At 34.5% G+C, this 16,730-nt stretch overlaps 1 protein-coding gene across 2 annotated transcripts; it reads right to left on the minus strand.

Annotated features, from left to right (window-relative positions):
- Nucleotides 1-4,157: 4,157 nt before the first annotated feature.
- On the minus strand, nucleotides 4,158-15,406 carry LOC141543173 (hyaluronidase-1-like). 2 transcript variants are annotated; one of them, XM_074268092.1, is made up of 4 exons: nucleotides 15,249-15,406; nucleotides 13,539-14,486; nucleotides 10,880-10,969; nucleotides 4,158-4,221 (listed from the first exon to the last, which is right to left on the minus strand). In XM_074268092.1, exons 2-4 carry the CDS (start codon nucleotides 14,475-14,477, stop codon nucleotides 4,210-4,212), a joined length of 1,041 nt encoding a protein of 346 aa, XP_074124193.1. In that variant the 5' UTR covers nucleotides 14,478-14,486; nucleotides 15,249-15,406; the 3' UTR covers nucleotides 4,158-4,209. The 2 variants fall into 2 exon arrangements, 1 of the variants encoding a protein (XP_074124193.1); XR_012482366.1 differs by lacking the exon at nucleotides 4,158-4,221 and adding an exon at nucleotides 8,334-8,677 and having other exon boundaries at nucleotides 10,678-10,969.
- Between the last annotated feature and the right edge of the window lie 1,324 nt (nucleotides 15,407-16,730).

A 16,730-nucleotide genomic window follows, 5' to 3' on the forward strand; every position in this document is an offset into this window, starting at 1 on the left:
CATATTCTTTTATGATGTGAAGGATATCAATAGGCAGAAATCAGAGAGAGCATTTCAGATAAAATGATGTGCTTGAAAGAAGCAAGAAAGACTAGAATTTGTAGAAAGAATGATGAGTACTTATAAATCATAGAATTGAGGCTGGAAGATACTTTACACATCATTAAATCCGATCATTTCATTTTACAGATGATAGATCAAATGATCTATACAAGATCAGTACAGTTAGAACATAAAATAAGCACTAGTTGATGGTGGTTAATAATAATTTGAAACTAAATTAATCATTCCATGCCCAAAGCTTATTTTTCTTCTACATTCATTTCTGGTATGATGTTACAATTTTCCCATTCTTCCTGCCTCAAAACCTCAGTCAACTTTGAATAATTGCTTTTTCTCATTTTCCTTATTCATCAGATGCCAAATTGTATCTATATCTCTGATGGTCCACTAGGTAGCTCAATGGATAGAATGGGGGATCTGGAGTAAGAAAAACTCCAGTTCAAATCCAACCTCAGATATTCACTAGATATGTTACTTTGTTAAGTCAGTTCACCCTGTTTGCTTCAATTTCCTCAATTGTAAAATGGGCTGGAGAAGGAAATGGCAAATGATTCCAGTATCTTTGCCAAGAAAATTCCAAATGGTATCATGAAGAGTTAGACATGACTGGAAAAGGACAAACAATAATCTTTATCTCTAGCATCTAATCTTTTCTCTCCATTCATACTGTCACTACAAGAGCTCACTTTCTCCTCCTTGATATCTTGCTCACTCTAGATTTTCAGGACAACATTCTTGCTAGATTTTCCTCTTACCTATCCTATATCTATACTTATCTGACCACTCCTTCTCACATCCCTTTGCTTAATCCTCCTCCAGCTCATGCCTTCTACCTGTAGGTGTCCCTCAGTGTTTTGTCTTAAACCCACATTTCTTCTCCCTCTATCCTACTTCACTTGGTAATCTCAGCAGCTTCCACAGATTTAATTATCATTTCAATGCTGATGATTCTTAAATTTCTCTTTCCAGTCCCAACCCTCTGCTGACCTCAAATTTTACATCTCCATCTGCCTTTCAGACATCTTGAACAATATGTTCAGTAGACATGTGATATTTAATAGGTTCAAAATAAAACTCATTATGTTTCCCCCTAAACTCTACCTCCTCTCTTCCCCCTTCTCTATTACTATAGAGAACAACACTAGTTCTCCAGTCCCTGAACTAATAATCTGGGAGTCATCCTATTTCCTATCTCACTCTCCATATCTGGGTGATCATTAAGGCCTGATTTTACCTTAGTGACATCTCTCAAAGAGGCTCCCTTTTCTCCTCTGAGACTGCCATCACTCTGGTTCAGGCCCTGGTCACCTCACATCTTAATGACTGCAGAGCCTGTTGGTCTCTCCCCACCCCAATTTATCTTTCATTCAGCTAATAAAGTGATTCTCCTAAGATACAAATCTGATCATGTCTCTTCTCAATAAACTCCAGTGACTTCCTATTGTCTCTGGGAGCAAATTAGAAAATCCTCTGTCTGGAATTCAAAGCACTGGCTCCTTCCTATTTTTCCAGTCTTCTTACACCTTACTCCCCAATACGGGCTGTGCCACCAATAAGACACTCCATCTCTCAGCTCCTGCCATTGGCTCTGGCTGTCTCCCAGCCTGGAATGTTCTCCCTTCTCCCCATTACTGAGCTCCCTGGCTTCCCTTTATGTCCCCATTAAAATTCCAATTTCTCTAGGAAGTCTTCCTCAACTGCTATGAATTTCAGTGCCTTCCTTCTGTGTTAATTATGTCCTGTTAATCCAGTATGTAGTATACTTTGTGTATATTTGTTTGCATGTTGTCTCCATTAGATTGTAAGCCCTTTGAGGACAGGACTAATTTTTTTTTTTGCCCCTTTTGATATCCCTAGTGCTTAGCACTGTGACAGACACAGTGCTTAATAAATGTTTGTTGATTAATATGAAATAAAACTTAAAAACTAAAAAAGCAGATAACAGGTATATTGTAGAAAATTTTAAATATCAGATTGATGATTATTTTGCCCTAGACGCAATAAAGAGCCACTAAAGATTTTTAAGAGTGACATAGTCATACCTATATTTCAGCTCCTTCAATTTGGCAGTAGTGTGAAGATTGGAGAAGAAAAATAGGAGTACAGATAGTGATGACATTGCTCACCAGATGAAAGTGAACCTGGAGTCCAGAAAATCTGAGTTTAAATCACTTTCTTAAATAATTAACAGGCTCTGCCATATTGGGCAAGCCACTTAACTTGTTTGCCTCAGTTTCTCAACTATAAAAAGGGAATGATAGCATCTATATCCTAGGGTGGCTGTAATGACTGAGATATTTGCATTGTATTTAGTGCAGTGTCTGGAGAATAGTCAGTATTTTACAAATGCTAGCCATTATAATTAATATTATTATAGATACAGAGCTGGAATAGGACCTTAAATTTCATCAATTCAAATGATTGATTTCACAGATAAGGAAATTGAGGTGTAAAGAGATCATATGATTCACTCAAGATTATCTATGAAAGGGTCAGCAGAATTGAAAATCAGATCCTTTGGCCCTACATTCATCTCCCTACCTTGCTATGGGAGACTGGAAGAAGGGAGACCAATAAGGAAACTCCTGTAATAGTCCAGATCAAGTGATGAGCCCTGGCTTAGAAGAACAGCTCTCAGTGAAGAAAAGAGGCTAAATCAGAGAATGAAATTGGGGAAGAAAATTAGGGAAATTTTCCTAAAGAAGGTAGTGCCTGATGTGAACCTGGAAAATGGCCAGAGGTATATTTCTGGTGCAGAGGTAAAAAAAAATAAAAAATAAAAAAGGCAAGGTGAGCTGAGAAAACATTGAGTAGTCAATTTTCCTTGCATAATAAAATTATAAAAGGGAATAGAAAAGAGTCAAAAGGAAGATCACAGCCAGATTGTGGAAAGCCTCCAGTCCCTGCTGTCCCTCAGAACTTTCACAGCACTATTTTTATAACTCTCCTATGTACTATCATATTCTAATTCACATTATATTTATGTTCCTGGCTTGTCTTCTTTTTTTGAGGGCACAGACTACATTTTTATCTTTTTATCCTCTATGATAGTAGAATGGATAGAACACTAGGTTTGGGAATAAGGAAAATGAGTTTAAAATCCTAACTGGAACACTAACTGCTGTGTGATGCTTGACAAGCCTCTCAGTCTCAATTTCCTCACCTATGAAATGAGTGTGGGGAATGCAGAGATAAGGTGAAGAACAGGAATGTTTAAATTCTTTTTCTGTATTTTATTATTCATTATTTCTATGTCTCTGTGACTTTCATAAGTATGTTGTGTGTTAGCCAATATTTAATTAAACTTTAGATATATTTACTTGACCTGAAAGGATGACATTTATCACTATTCAATGTTATCAATATTTAAACTATTAGTTGAATGCTATTAGCTTAGTAATCTAAATTTTGAAGGTCTGTTGGCACCCATGTCTAACATTCAATTAAGGGGAGAGGGCACCTATTTCTCAATACTCCCCAACTTTTGATGTAATCCTTTGTAACAGAATTCCATTCCAATCTCTCCAAATAGCAACAACCAATTAGATGCCTCCCCCTCCTCTTCTCAATGCTCTCTTACTTGTGATGTAATCTCTTGCATAAAAGCTATGTATCTTTACTACTTCTTTAGCCCACCTACCACAAGTTTTCTCTTTCTTATCTGGTGATGGGATGGCTCATCCTCTAGTGGTTTTTCAATAAACAACTTTTCTGCCTTCTACTGAGTGTAGTAATTTTGGGTGAGGGTCTTTTACATCCTTCACATGGGGATAAAAGCACTTACCCTATAGGCTTTTTGTGAGAATCAACCAAAATGATATATGCAAAATACTTTTCAAATTTCAAATATTCACTATCAAATTCTAAAAATAGTGCCTTGCATACAGTAAACAGTAAGTTTGTCAAATTAAAGTAGGAGAAAATGTTCTAGAAATTTCTCTTAATCTGCTAGTTTACTAGGCTTCATAAAGGAATTAAAATCTCTGCTTTGTGCTTAGGTCTTACCTTAGCCAAAGTCTTGATAGTCCAGAAAAAGAAAAAGGAAAAAAAAGCAGACAAAACAATAGTCATGATTTGTCATACTGGCAATTTTCGTCGCTTCTCTGACTTGATCGTAGACAAATTTCCAGGCATTTAGACTTGAATTCAATATTTCATCTAAATATATGGAAGGATAAAGTGCAGTACATTTTTCCCATAGCCACACAAGTTTGTTTTTTTTGGGGGGGAAATTTCAGTATTTGGTCATTTACTTGTATACATCTGGGGGTTTAGTTTATAACCATAATTGTTATAATCTAGGGAAAGATAATAACTCCAAATCCTTTTAGTCTCATTTCTAAAGTTAAAGTTAGGGGGATGTTTATAAAATTTTTAGCAGCGTTTTTAAATTCCTGATGAGTCACTATATTCACTTAGGCTTCTGGTCTATCTGAATGACAGTTTCTTACATTGAGTGATGACAGGTTTCTATATATGATTTTATAGTGCCAGTTTCTATACTGTTGAGGAATCCAATTCTTCCAGTCAGTTACAAGTCCTTTAAATTCTCTCCAAGGTTATAGCATTTTCAATATCTATATTGGCTTTCTTAAGATGCTTAATAAGGTTCATATTCTCCCATTAAAAATTTCTCATTTTCAAGGGGAAAAAGATAATGCCCCAATTCAATAAAATATGATGACTTTTTACCCATTTGGAATTCAGTATCAACTTAGTACAATGCTAAAGACTTGAAGTTTTTCATCCATACATTAAACAAGTGGATGCAAAGTAATGTGAGGACTTTCCAAAACCAGTGAAAAGCTGGGTTCTCCAGAACAGGGATCATTGCTGTTTTGAGGGTGGAAATAGTGAGTAGAATAAAAAGGATCAGTATTTTGAGTCATTTCATTTGAAGGTTATCTATATGTTTGTTTTCACTGAAAGTTTTAAAATAATTTTCCTTAAAAAGTAAAAAGAAAAAAACTAAGCAAAGGAATATTTACAACAGTATGACATTTTAATTACATTCTGTTGCATTTATAGTCTTCAGTGAAGAGCAATCCAGGTCAATTTGTTTTATAGTTAAGTTTTAGGTCAATTTGTTTTATGATTAAGTTTCTCTACAAATTTGTGGAAAGATTTTTGAGATTCTATAAGCTTTTGAGGAAGCAAAGTTTAGGTAATAGTTTCACATATAAAAGAAACAATTTCTTGAGATATTTTTCCAACAAATCAAACTTTAACCACCTGCTATGTGCAAACATCCTGTGACAGTTTTTCTGTGTGAAATATAGAAACACAAAGTGTTTATATAACTGTCAATATCAGAAGCAATCTACTGACAAAGGGGTGGCTTAGCCATACTTTGGGAAACTTTAATTTATATGCTTTATTTCCTTCCCTTTCTCTCCCCCCATTCAAGTACAACATGAAAACTTAGATATTTTACAATCCCAATGGTAATATCTACTCCTCTTATAAGCACATAGGCTCACAAGGCAACAAACTTAGAACATTTTCATTTATATACAAAAGTACACAAAAAGGACACTTTTTGAGTGAAGGGAATCCTTTTCCCACTTAGTGTATACACCCAAGATCTTCCCTGTCTCAGGGAATTATAAAATCCTCCCAGTATCGCCCTGGATGGAACTCCAACTTTGGAGCAGGAGAATATTATAGTTTTGTCTTGCTCATTGCTCTTTACTATAACTCTCTCACTAAGTTTCTGTCATTCTGTTCCTGGACTCCATTTCCTCCAGATATTGATTAGAGTCTTTTTCTCAAAAATTTTTCTCTACTTTTCACAGTTGTTTCTGGTTATCTTCAGGGTCTAGATTTCTCAAGCAGTATATAAGGGGAAAAATTACATTGAGACCTGAGCTGGCAATTATACAATTCTCTTCCCTCTGTGGTCAGGATTTTTAATTCTTTTAGGTTTAGATTTTCACCAAGTTCTCCCATCTCTCCCAGATACATCAAAGAATATCCACAGCTGACTAAGAGACAACTTCTCACCCATACTCATCAATGCTTGTTGACTAAACTTAAATGATTAAGTTTTTATTTTCCATTTCTGACCAGGTAGGGAATGTCTGTCTCATTTACAGACTTTTTCCTTGAAGATAAATGTCAGATATGTCATTCTGACACAGCTTCATGGTAATCATCTACTAATAAATGGGATGTTGCTTCCCTTGAAAAAATCTTCTACCAAAAAAAAAAAATATGGAAAGGAATTTTTGTCATATCTTGTTTCATTGTGCTTTGCTTTATTGTGCCTCCCAGATAATGGATTAATTAATTTATTATTATTTTTTTTTTACAAAGGGAAAGTTTGTGGTCAGTCAAGCAAATCTATTGCATCATTTTTCCAACAACATGTGTTCATATTGTGTTTCTGTGTCATATTTGGGTAATTATCACAATATTTCAAACTGTTTCATTAATTTGTTATGGTGACCTATTATCTGTGTATTTGATGTTACTATTATAATATCTGTGTATTTGATGTTACTTTTATAATGCTTTTGGGTAATCACAAGCCACATCCATATAAGATGGTAAATTTACTAGATAAACATTGTGTGTGTTCTAGCTGCTCTGCCCACCAGTTATTTTATTCCTTCCCCCTCTTCAAGACTCCTATTCCCTATGACACAAAAATATTGAAGAATATTACATAAACTTAGTTTGTAAAGCAGTAGCAAGGATTGAGAGGATCAACTGCAGTTTTGAAAAGTTCTGCGGTGGACAAAATACTACCAAATAGTATCACATACTACAGAGAAACCTACTGATAAAACAAAGTTCATTACTGTCTTATTTTAAGAAATTGCCACAGCTATCTCAACCTTCAGCAACATCACGCTGATTGGTGGGCAGCCATGATCTTCAAAACAAGACACCCCCCACACACTAGCAAAAAGCTCCTCAGATAATGGTCAGCATATCTCTTTGACAATGAAATATTTTAAAATTAAGGTATGTACTTTTTTTTAGCCATAATACTTAACATACTACCACATAATATAAACTTATATTTTATATCCACTGGGAAGCCAAAAAGTTGTGACTTGCTTTATTGTTACTGTGATGATCTAGAACAAAATTCACAATATCTCCAAGGTATCTTTGTACTAGAATTGGGACAAAAGGAAAAGGGAGAAATAATATTTATAAGGAGAAAGTAGAATGCCATTCCACATTTTCACAAGGATCCAAAACCTTTTTTAGCAAATTTCCTGGAAACTCTCTTTTCCTTTGATTTGAATCATGGTTGGGAAGGAGATATGAGCTGGTGATATTTAGTTTTATTAATTTTCTAAATGTTATGACCAAAACATTGTCTCTATCTATGAATAACATGCATATCACACATTGGGAAAGGGGGCACTTCTGCCTGTTCCTTTCATTGCTGCATGTCAATGGACTTTAGACACTCACACTCATATGTACATGATAATTACATGTAATTATATATTATGATATAATATTGTCACATAACATACAATATAATTATATTGTAGGGTATATAGTAATCATATAGTATATAGTTGCATTCATCATCTATTTATTGTTAATTATATTAATTATGATATAATATATTATAGCATATTATATGTCATACATTGTGGCTATTGTACATGATTATAATATAGTAATAGATTATACACTTTATATTATATATTCTATAATTAAAATATGTAATTTATGTAATATATTTTATACTACCATAGATATATATATGTAATTGTATAGATATTAAATAAATGTTACATTATATAAATATGCACACAGATGTCTGAAGTCCACTGAAATATAGCAATGAAAGAAATGAGGCAGAGATTTCCCACTCCCATCCCCAATGGCTAGTATCAATGTAAGTCAAGAGTCTAATTGCATAAATCCATATTTTGGGGGGGGCAGTTAGATGGCATAATAGAGTGTTGGACTTGTATTCAGGAGACCTGAGTTAAAATCCAGCCTCAGAAATTTTCTCTATGTGACTTTGGGTATGTCACTTAATATAACAAGCACTGTTATCCAAGAAATGAAGTGGAGAAAGGCAATGAAGGTAGCCATCCCTTGGAAATAAGGAGGTTAGTGTTTCTCCAGAATACCCAAAAGTATTGATTGGAATACTCAACTCCTACAAAGAGTTGGTTTTTTATCATTAAATAGGCTCAAACACGTGGCCAGCAGTTCCTGCAGGGGCTCAATTTATAAAAATCTTTAAATCTCAATAATTTGTTAATCTCAAACAATTCAGAGAATGACATGAATTGTGGTTTCATTTTCTTTAAAGTATATTTGTTGTGTACATAGAGAGAGAGGAATACAAAGTCAATGATAGAGTATGGCAATGCCCCACCCCCGAACATTTGGAACTGCTGGCATGGAGAACATCAGAGAGCACTGGTGTAGGAGTATAAAGCAAGGTGGATCATTTTGTTTGATTCCAGAAACGTTAGATTACAGTGGGATAAAAAAAGATCAGCAGGGTCCCAGGCAATATTAAAATTAAAGTGAGGAGGAAATTTGCTTCAAAGGACAGTTGTTTTTTCCTTGATCCAGAGTGGTGGGTTTCTTTCCATGTACAGAATTTTCCATTCCAGTGACTATAACACTGACAGTTAGGCAATTGTTCTATTTAAAAAAAGAAAAGAAAGGAGAGAGAGAGAGAGAGAGAGAGAGAGAGAGAGAGAGAGAGAGAGAGAGAGAGAGAGAGAGAGAGAGAAAGAAAGAGAGAGAGAGAAAGAAAGAAAGAAAGAAAGAAAGAGAAAGAAAGAGAGAAAAAGAAAGAGAAAGAAAGAAAGAAAGAAAGAAAGAAAGAAAGAAAGAAAGAAAGAAAGAAAGAAAGAAAGAAAGAAAGAAAGAAAGAAAGAAAGAAAAGAAAGAAAGAAAGAAAGAAAGAAAGAAAGAAAGAAAGAAAGAAAGAAAGAAAGAAAGAAAGAAAGAAAGAAAGAAAGAAAGAAAGAAAGAAAGAAAGAAAGAAAGAAAGAAAGAAAGAAAGAAAGAGGAAGGGAGGAAGGGAGGGAGGAAGGGAGGAAGGGAGGAAGGGAGGAAGGAAGGAAGGAAGGAAGGAAGGAAGGAAGGAAGGAAGGAAGGAAGGAAGGAAGGAAGGAAGGAAGGAAGGAAGGAAAGAAATCATCTCAAACTAATCATAATATAGTCATTGTCCAGGTAATAGGGACTGTAATTAACCATAAAAGATAATTGATAAAAGTACCTGGAATAGTGCATGGAATTCTAAGTTTTGAAGTCAGGAAAATTGCATTCAAATTATATTCATGAATACTAGTTGAGTGGTTTTAGACAAGTCTCTTAATCTCTCAGTGCCCCAGGCATCCAAAGGTGGGGAGAAGGAATTTATTATGAGCTAGCCACTGTGCTGAGTGCTTTACAAATTATTATCTAATAGGAACCTCACAGTGACCCTAAGGGGTAGAATTATATGCCATTTTACAGCTGAGGAAATTGAGGCAAATAGAAATTAGATTTGCTTAAAATTGCATAACTAGTAAGTATCTTAGGTCACAGTTGAACTCAGTTCTTCAGATTCTAGGATCAGGACTCTTAAGTCAGTACTTCAGTACATCTTTGGTCTGATCAGCCATAGTTGGACACACTATAAGTCAATTATAAAACTCCGATGTCATTTTGGTCCTCTTTGAGTACAAAGGACAAAAACAAACTCAATAACAACTATAAACATTTTGTCTGAGATATCCAAGACCTTTCCTTCTCTGCCTACCTTTTTATGATAGCATTAATAACAAGTAGTAATGTATAGATTTATTGTAGTAAATTTATAGATTGCTCCTTAGGGTTGATGGGTCAAGAGAAAGAAAAAAAGCAAGCATAAATCCTGTACACAATTCATACACTGAATGTGGATATATAAATCCATTATCTCCCTTCCTGGGAATGCTTGCTGTTCTTAAGAATAAATGCTGTAGTTTGCACTTGAATATTCTCTTAAGATTTCATTCATATTAAAGAGACAGCTGGTATAATAAAAAGAAGATTTGGGTTCCAGTCAGATGCTCTAATTTATAAGCTATGTCACCTTGGGCACCTCACCCAGAGGCTGTTTCTTCATCTTTACGATGAGACAGTTGGCCTGGATGATCTCTATAGTTCCTTCCCATTTTCATAGTCTATGATTGAATGTACTGTCTCTCTAACTGCATTAGAAACTCCTAGGGGCAGGGACCATATTAGTGACTTCTCTCTAATGAGTATCCTTAATTTGTTCTCTATATATCTTGTTTTTATGACTTCCTTGAGAACAAGAACTACCTTTTGCCTTTCTTTATAATGCCAACATTTGACATAGTGGCAGGCACATAGTAGGTACTTACAGCTTACTGATTTTTACATACTCCCTGTAATTAATTGTTCACTTTAGCTGTGTTTTGGGGATTTTTTTTGACAAAGATAATGGAGTAGTTTGTCATCTTCTCCTCCAGCTCATTTTACAATTATGGAAACTGAGGTAAGCAGTGAGACAGGCTCACACAACTAATAAGTATCTAAGGTCACATTAGAACTCAGGAAGAAAAGTCTTCTTGACTTCAAGCCCAGCACTATGGTTCCACCTAGGTGCTTCACTTAGTGGGCAACTGGGAAATCCTTATTTGCTAGGTAGATTGGATAATCTCCTTTTAAGTAACTATAGTAGTGTTAAAAGGGGATAATTAAGCTGGATTACAAGTAAAGCCATCCAGAGTAACAGTACCTGACCAATTCTATCCCAAAATCTATAATTCTATGAACTTTTCTCTCAAGGTGCTGATAGAGAAATATAAATTAAAATTGAACTTACTTTTGAACTGGAATACTCTGATCCTCCCCATATTACTATACCTGCTGCCCCCATTGCAGCACTCTCCCCAATGGTGTACAATAAATCATTCTAGAAAGAAGAAGATTCAGAGTCATTCCTAAAACCCAATGAATAAGTAGGACTAAAATTTTGTCCACAAACGATAGTACAATTTCATCTTTCCCTTTGTTACTTACTACATCCTAGAAAGTATATGACTATAAAGAATGGATAAAAAAAATCCTACATTTTAAACATAGTATTTAAATAATGAATAGAAATCAATGACAAATATGACTTTTAAAATTCTATCACTTTAATAAGTGATACACCCATTATTAATAAATACACCCATTAGAATAGGAAAAATCAGTCTGTTTTTCAAGATTATATGTTTTTAGTAGCTAAAAAAGAAGGGATATTGTGTCATGGAATATGTGCATATAAAAATTACTAAGATTATGAATAATTTTTTTTTATTTTTTCTCTTCCTAAGTGGCAAATGGAGTTGACAACATCTGCTCATAAACTGTTCAGAACAAATTATTTGAAATATATACTTAAAACTTCAATGAGTCTTTGACTCATTCCTCCAAAGTTGTGGATTACAACCCCATTATGTCCTTTCTCATGTGTAAGTCATCTCTTCATTTACCTATTAATGATCTACATAGGATCTATGCAAAACACTAGAACCCTCTTCTAAATCTCTTAAAAAAGATGTAAATTCATCATCCTTTATATGTGGAAAATCCACTTTCTTTTCCCAACACATACTTTATGGTATTTCTTATGGTTATTTATGCCTTTCATATGTTGCCTCCAATCTTCTCTAAATTTTATTCTTCAAAAATTGTGATATGCCATTATTCACAGACATATAACTGCCAAAACAATGATCATTTTTAAAAGGTGTATTTTTATTTGAAGTATTAGCTTGAAATCATTGAAAGGGTTATGTATTTTCCTCCAAAAAAAATCTAGCCCATTTTCTTCCATTGCCCTTCTAAAAAAACCTTTTAAAAATTAATGTTTTGATAGACTATCTCAAAGGGACACATACCCACCTTCATGCTACAATAGAGGCCAGTGGTGTCAAACTCAAATAAAAATCATATGTAAAGATCCCTGAAGGCCACATATTGACTCAGAAAACCACATATTAACATTTTGTTCTACTGTATTTTTATTTATTTTGTTAAATATTTCCCAATTATATTTTAATCTGGTTCCAAGGCAGACCCCATGTTTGACATCTCTGATCTTGACAATATTATTTTAACAGGGTTCTCTTTAAGGGATATATATATGTATATATCATGCATATATATATATATATATATATATATATATATATATATATATATATATATATATATATATATATATATATATATATATATATATATATATATGTATTTACACATATATACTTCACCAGACTTCAAATGATTCTTTCAACTGAAAACAGGAGTCTGTTACACAATCTGATTTTGTTTAAAAAAAATTGTCACCATGTACAAGGCATTAGGCTAGGCCCTGTAGGAGATACAGAGATGAATAAGACACACTCTTTGCCCTCAAAGAGCTTATAATCTAATGAGAGAGAGAAGACAAAAACATTAAAAGTTAAATAATAATACAAGACATATAAAGATACAATAGTACAAGAATTATCCAATACAACTGTATAAAAGCTGTCACAAGAATGGTAATATTTTACCAAGGGGAATCTTTGTATAGTGGAAAGAGTTCTGAATTTAAATCCAGAGTGTGAATGTGAACTCACCTTACCTAGCCATTCGACCACGGACAAGTCATTTAAGCATTCTGAAAAGTTTTTTTCATGAGCAAATAGTGATAATCATATAATACTTTCTAGAAACTTGTCAGAAAACAAATGAGGAATTCAATTTTTCTAAAAATGTTCAGTTGAATACAATATTGGTTTTGGAGCCTCAAAGACCTGAGTTTCAAATCCTGTTTCTAAGATTATTAAATGCAACTGCATTGAGATAGATAATTACCCAACACCTGGGAATTTCCTAGATGAATGAAATCATCAGATCTTGTTCCTGATTCCTATATTCTCTAGGCAAGGCACTGTGCTAGTTGCTGGTGATATAGAAACAAAATGGGGGGAAAAAATAGTCCCTATCCTCAGGGAACTTATTTTATACTAAAGAAGGAGGAGGGTTGGCTAAGAGGAAATAGTGATAAAAATATAAACAGATAAGTATATGTATGATGGCATTAATAACTAGGAAGATCTAGAAAAATGTCCTATAGAAAGCAGTCTAGAAGCTTGAGTTTTGAAATGAGATTTAGGAACACTTTTTTATGACATTTCTAAAAAGTCTAGTGTGAAAACACACATGAGGACCAAGATCCATGTTTCTTTCTACAATTAAAATATATTACTTTGCAACTTTGTTGTGACTGCCACTGATCTTCAAAGTTACCTTGACCTTTGAAGGAACGCATACCCATAATAAGTAGTAAAGAATTAAGTCTTTAAATAATTCATTAAACAAAAACACTTCCTGAAAAAAATTTTCTTTTGTAAATATATCCCTACCAAACTTCTATTGTTTCTTTAATAATTAAAATTAATAATAAAAAAACACCTTTTAGGGGAATGCAGAACAGGAAGGCTTACCTTAGTCAAGGGTTCAGTACCATAGGTATAAAATAACCCAGTATAAACAAAAACAGGCAAAGCATAGTCATTCCTAGCCATATAGGAAATTCTCATTGCTTCTTTGACCCGATAGTGAACAAATTTCTGGGTATATGTACTATCCTTCAACATCGATGTCAAATATATAGAAGGATAAAGAGCAGTACTTTCTTGCCATAGCCACCGAAGGTCATCATTGCGGGAAATTTCAATTTCTGGACATTTTCCAGTGTATGTGAGTGGGGCTTTTTTGTAATCATAATTGTAACACTCTGGATAAAGGTAAAAACCCCAGTGTCCTTGTGGTCTGATTCCTAACCCCAACCGAAGAGTGGAATTCATAAAATTCTTGGCAGCGCTTTCATATTCCTGTTTTGCCATTGCCTGTAATTTGATTTCAGGCCAATCTTTGTGGCTATTTTTAACATGGTTTAAAGCCTGGATTCTATATACATTTTTAGAACCCCAATTCCTTTCCCATTGAGGTCTCCATTCTTCCCAATCAATAACAGCAAGCCCTTGGAATTTTGGTGAACGAATGGCATTCTTGATGTCTTCCTTGCTCTTTTCAAGGTGCTTAGGAAGGTTCTCCTTCTGTGGTATTCCTCCATTGATGATTGTTCCATCTTCATTAATGTAAGGGTAATCACCTAATTTTTTTTCATAAAATATGGTAACATGGGGCCCATTTAATGCCTCTTCAGGGTTAGCCACAATGTCAAAAGCTTGGAGATTTAGATCCACACCAAAAAGCTTCTTGCACTGTGTTGTAGGAGCATTCCAGTAAACAATAAAAGGTTTGTACTCTATTATTGGGGGGGTTGATTCCTTTAGACTTCTAGCACTGACTGCGAATGAAAACATTATCATTAATAGCCATTTCATCTGCAGGTTTGTAGTTTTCACTGAACCTATCATAATGGTTTCCTTTAAAAGAGAAATAAGAAAAAATGTAGATTAAAGCAATATGGACTACATATAGTGTGAGGTGTGCCTGGAACTCTGCCCCCATTTATAATATGTAATGAAGGTTTAATGACATCAAAATCAAGTGGTTTTGAATTTCATTCAATCAGTATTTATTAATTGCCTATTTTGTCAGACACTGAGCTAAGTAAGTTACACTGAGGATACAAAAAGAGGATTTCAAAGTCAACACTAAACTAGGGACAAATGAGCAGAAAGATGGATAAGGTTTATTGTCTTTAAAGAAAGCTAGACCCAGGCTAGCTTTGGGGGGCTTGGAGGGGCTGTATGGGGGCAGGGAAGGAGATAGAGGAAATCCTCTTTCCTTTGTTGACAGGATTTGAATTGTGGATGTAGCTAAAGAGTTCCTGCTCACTTTTTTTTTTTTTTTTTAAGAATATTGCAAGAAATAAAGTATCCTGCTTCATTATCTCTAACCAAAATGATGCTCAAAACAATCCTACTTTCTTTTCTGTCAATAATCAATAAATACTTAGTAGGAATTTATTATGAGCTAAGCACAGGGAATATAAAGCAAGACAGTCCCTGCCCTCAAGGAGCTTACAATCTAAATCTCTTCTCTCAGTCATAGTTGGCCCGAGCATAGGACAACCTGGTCTCAAAGGGGAAAAAAAAAAAAAAAAACATGTTTCTGATTAGGAGATCTGCTCAATATGGTTACTAAGAAAGGATGAAATGAAAGGAAGATATAATTCGTATTACCTGATGTTGCTTGTGGATTTCAAGGAAACTCCTCCTCTCTTTACCCACTTCATTGAAACTGAAATCCTATTAGGTCTTTGACTCTGACAGAGGGCTAGTGATATTTGGACTAGACGATCTAATAAAACCTCAACTCATCAAAACCAAAATGAGGAATGGAATTTGGAACTTAATGTTTGGCCAGTTGTTGGGGGAAATAATTGCTAAAGGATTATTGTGTCATAAGAGCTAAGAGTCTTAGAATTATATTGGAGTCTGAGGTCATGCAGTCCCACCATCCAAGTGTTAACAAAACAACAATTTCTTCTACATTTAGCTTGAGAAGTTTCAATGATAGGGAAAGGAAGTAATTCATTCCAATTTTGGACAGTGTTTAACTGTTGGAATTCCTTATGTAAAGCCAAAATATATCTCCTTGTAATCATTATTCATTTGTCTTAGTTCATTTGGAGCCATACAGAATAAATTTCAAGTAAGCCTAAATCTTCTCCTCTTCAGACTGAATGTCCCCAGATCTTCAACTACCTCATCTACCTCATCTGAAATTATTTTAAGTCATTATTATCCTCTCTGGGCCAAATTTCAAAAGATAAGGATTCTGCTTAAAATATGACACTCACAATAACACTGAACCATAGACAGCCAAATGTTACTAATGGTAAATTCAGTTGAAGTGGGTTTATTAAACTGTCCAGTAGAAACAGAGGTCTTAAGATAGCCCAAAACTAATGAGAAGGCTATCCATTCTTTCTGTTGAGGTTTAAGGGGGACCCCAAAAATGTTGGGGTTTCAGACCAGTGTTGTGAGGTATCTCAAAAGAAATTACAGACTCAGAACCACATCTTCAAGTCAAGGGGCAAAGTTTATTATAATTGTGATGCCAATTAATGCAAGCTAAATTCCAAAAGAAGTTAGCAAAGAGCTAGAAGGTAAGTTTATAGGGAAAAGTTAGAGGAACAGGTGCTTCATGTCATTGATATGCTAATGGATTAAAGATGGAGTTAAAAAGTGGTCTGGTTCTGACATTATGGGCAGGTGCAATACTGGGGAAATCTTCTGAAGGTGTGTTTTTAGGACTGAAATTCTGCATCTGCATTAACTTTAAGCACCTCATTATTGTTGCACGTTAGTCTCACAAACCCATTATCACTGACTTACCACCTGTTATCTAACAGCCAGCAATATCCATGGGTTCAGAATTCTGGTTAGATAGACTAAATTGGGGCAAGATAGCCTATGGGAAGAATTACATCATTTCTGACTATATCACTTCCAAAACCAGGTGACTACTTCCAAAGGGCTACACCATATCATTTTCACCTTACCCCGCTAGCCCCAGGAGAATCACCACCACTTGGTAGCTTTATAGATCATAGATTTAGAATTGGAAAACACTCAAATCATCTAGTCTAGTCTCCTCCATTTATAGAGAAGAATCTAAGACCCAAAAGTGACTTGACACAAGAAAATAGCAGAGCTGAG

This window comes from Sminthopsis crassicaudata, chromosome 5 (genome assembly GCF_048593235.1).
Source record: "Sminthopsis crassicaudata isolate SCR6 chromosome 5, ASM4859323v1, whole genome shotgun sequence".
In the NCBI taxonomy this organism is placed as follows: Eukaryota; Metazoa; Chordata; class Mammalia; order Dasyuromorphia; family Dasyuridae; genus Sminthopsis; species Sminthopsis crassicaudata.

What these genes read in the sequence shown, in the direction of transcription:
- LOC141543173 (XM_074268092.1), bottom strand. Translation starts at nt 14,477, where the DNA reads ATGATAGGTTCAGTGAAAACTACAAACCTGCAGATGAAATGGCTATTA. An exon ending in GTACTGAACCCTTGACTAAG is followed by an intron (nt 10,970 to 13,538) that starts GTAAGCCTTCCT and finishes TCTTCTTTCTAG; the next exon opens with AATGATTTATTGTACACCAT.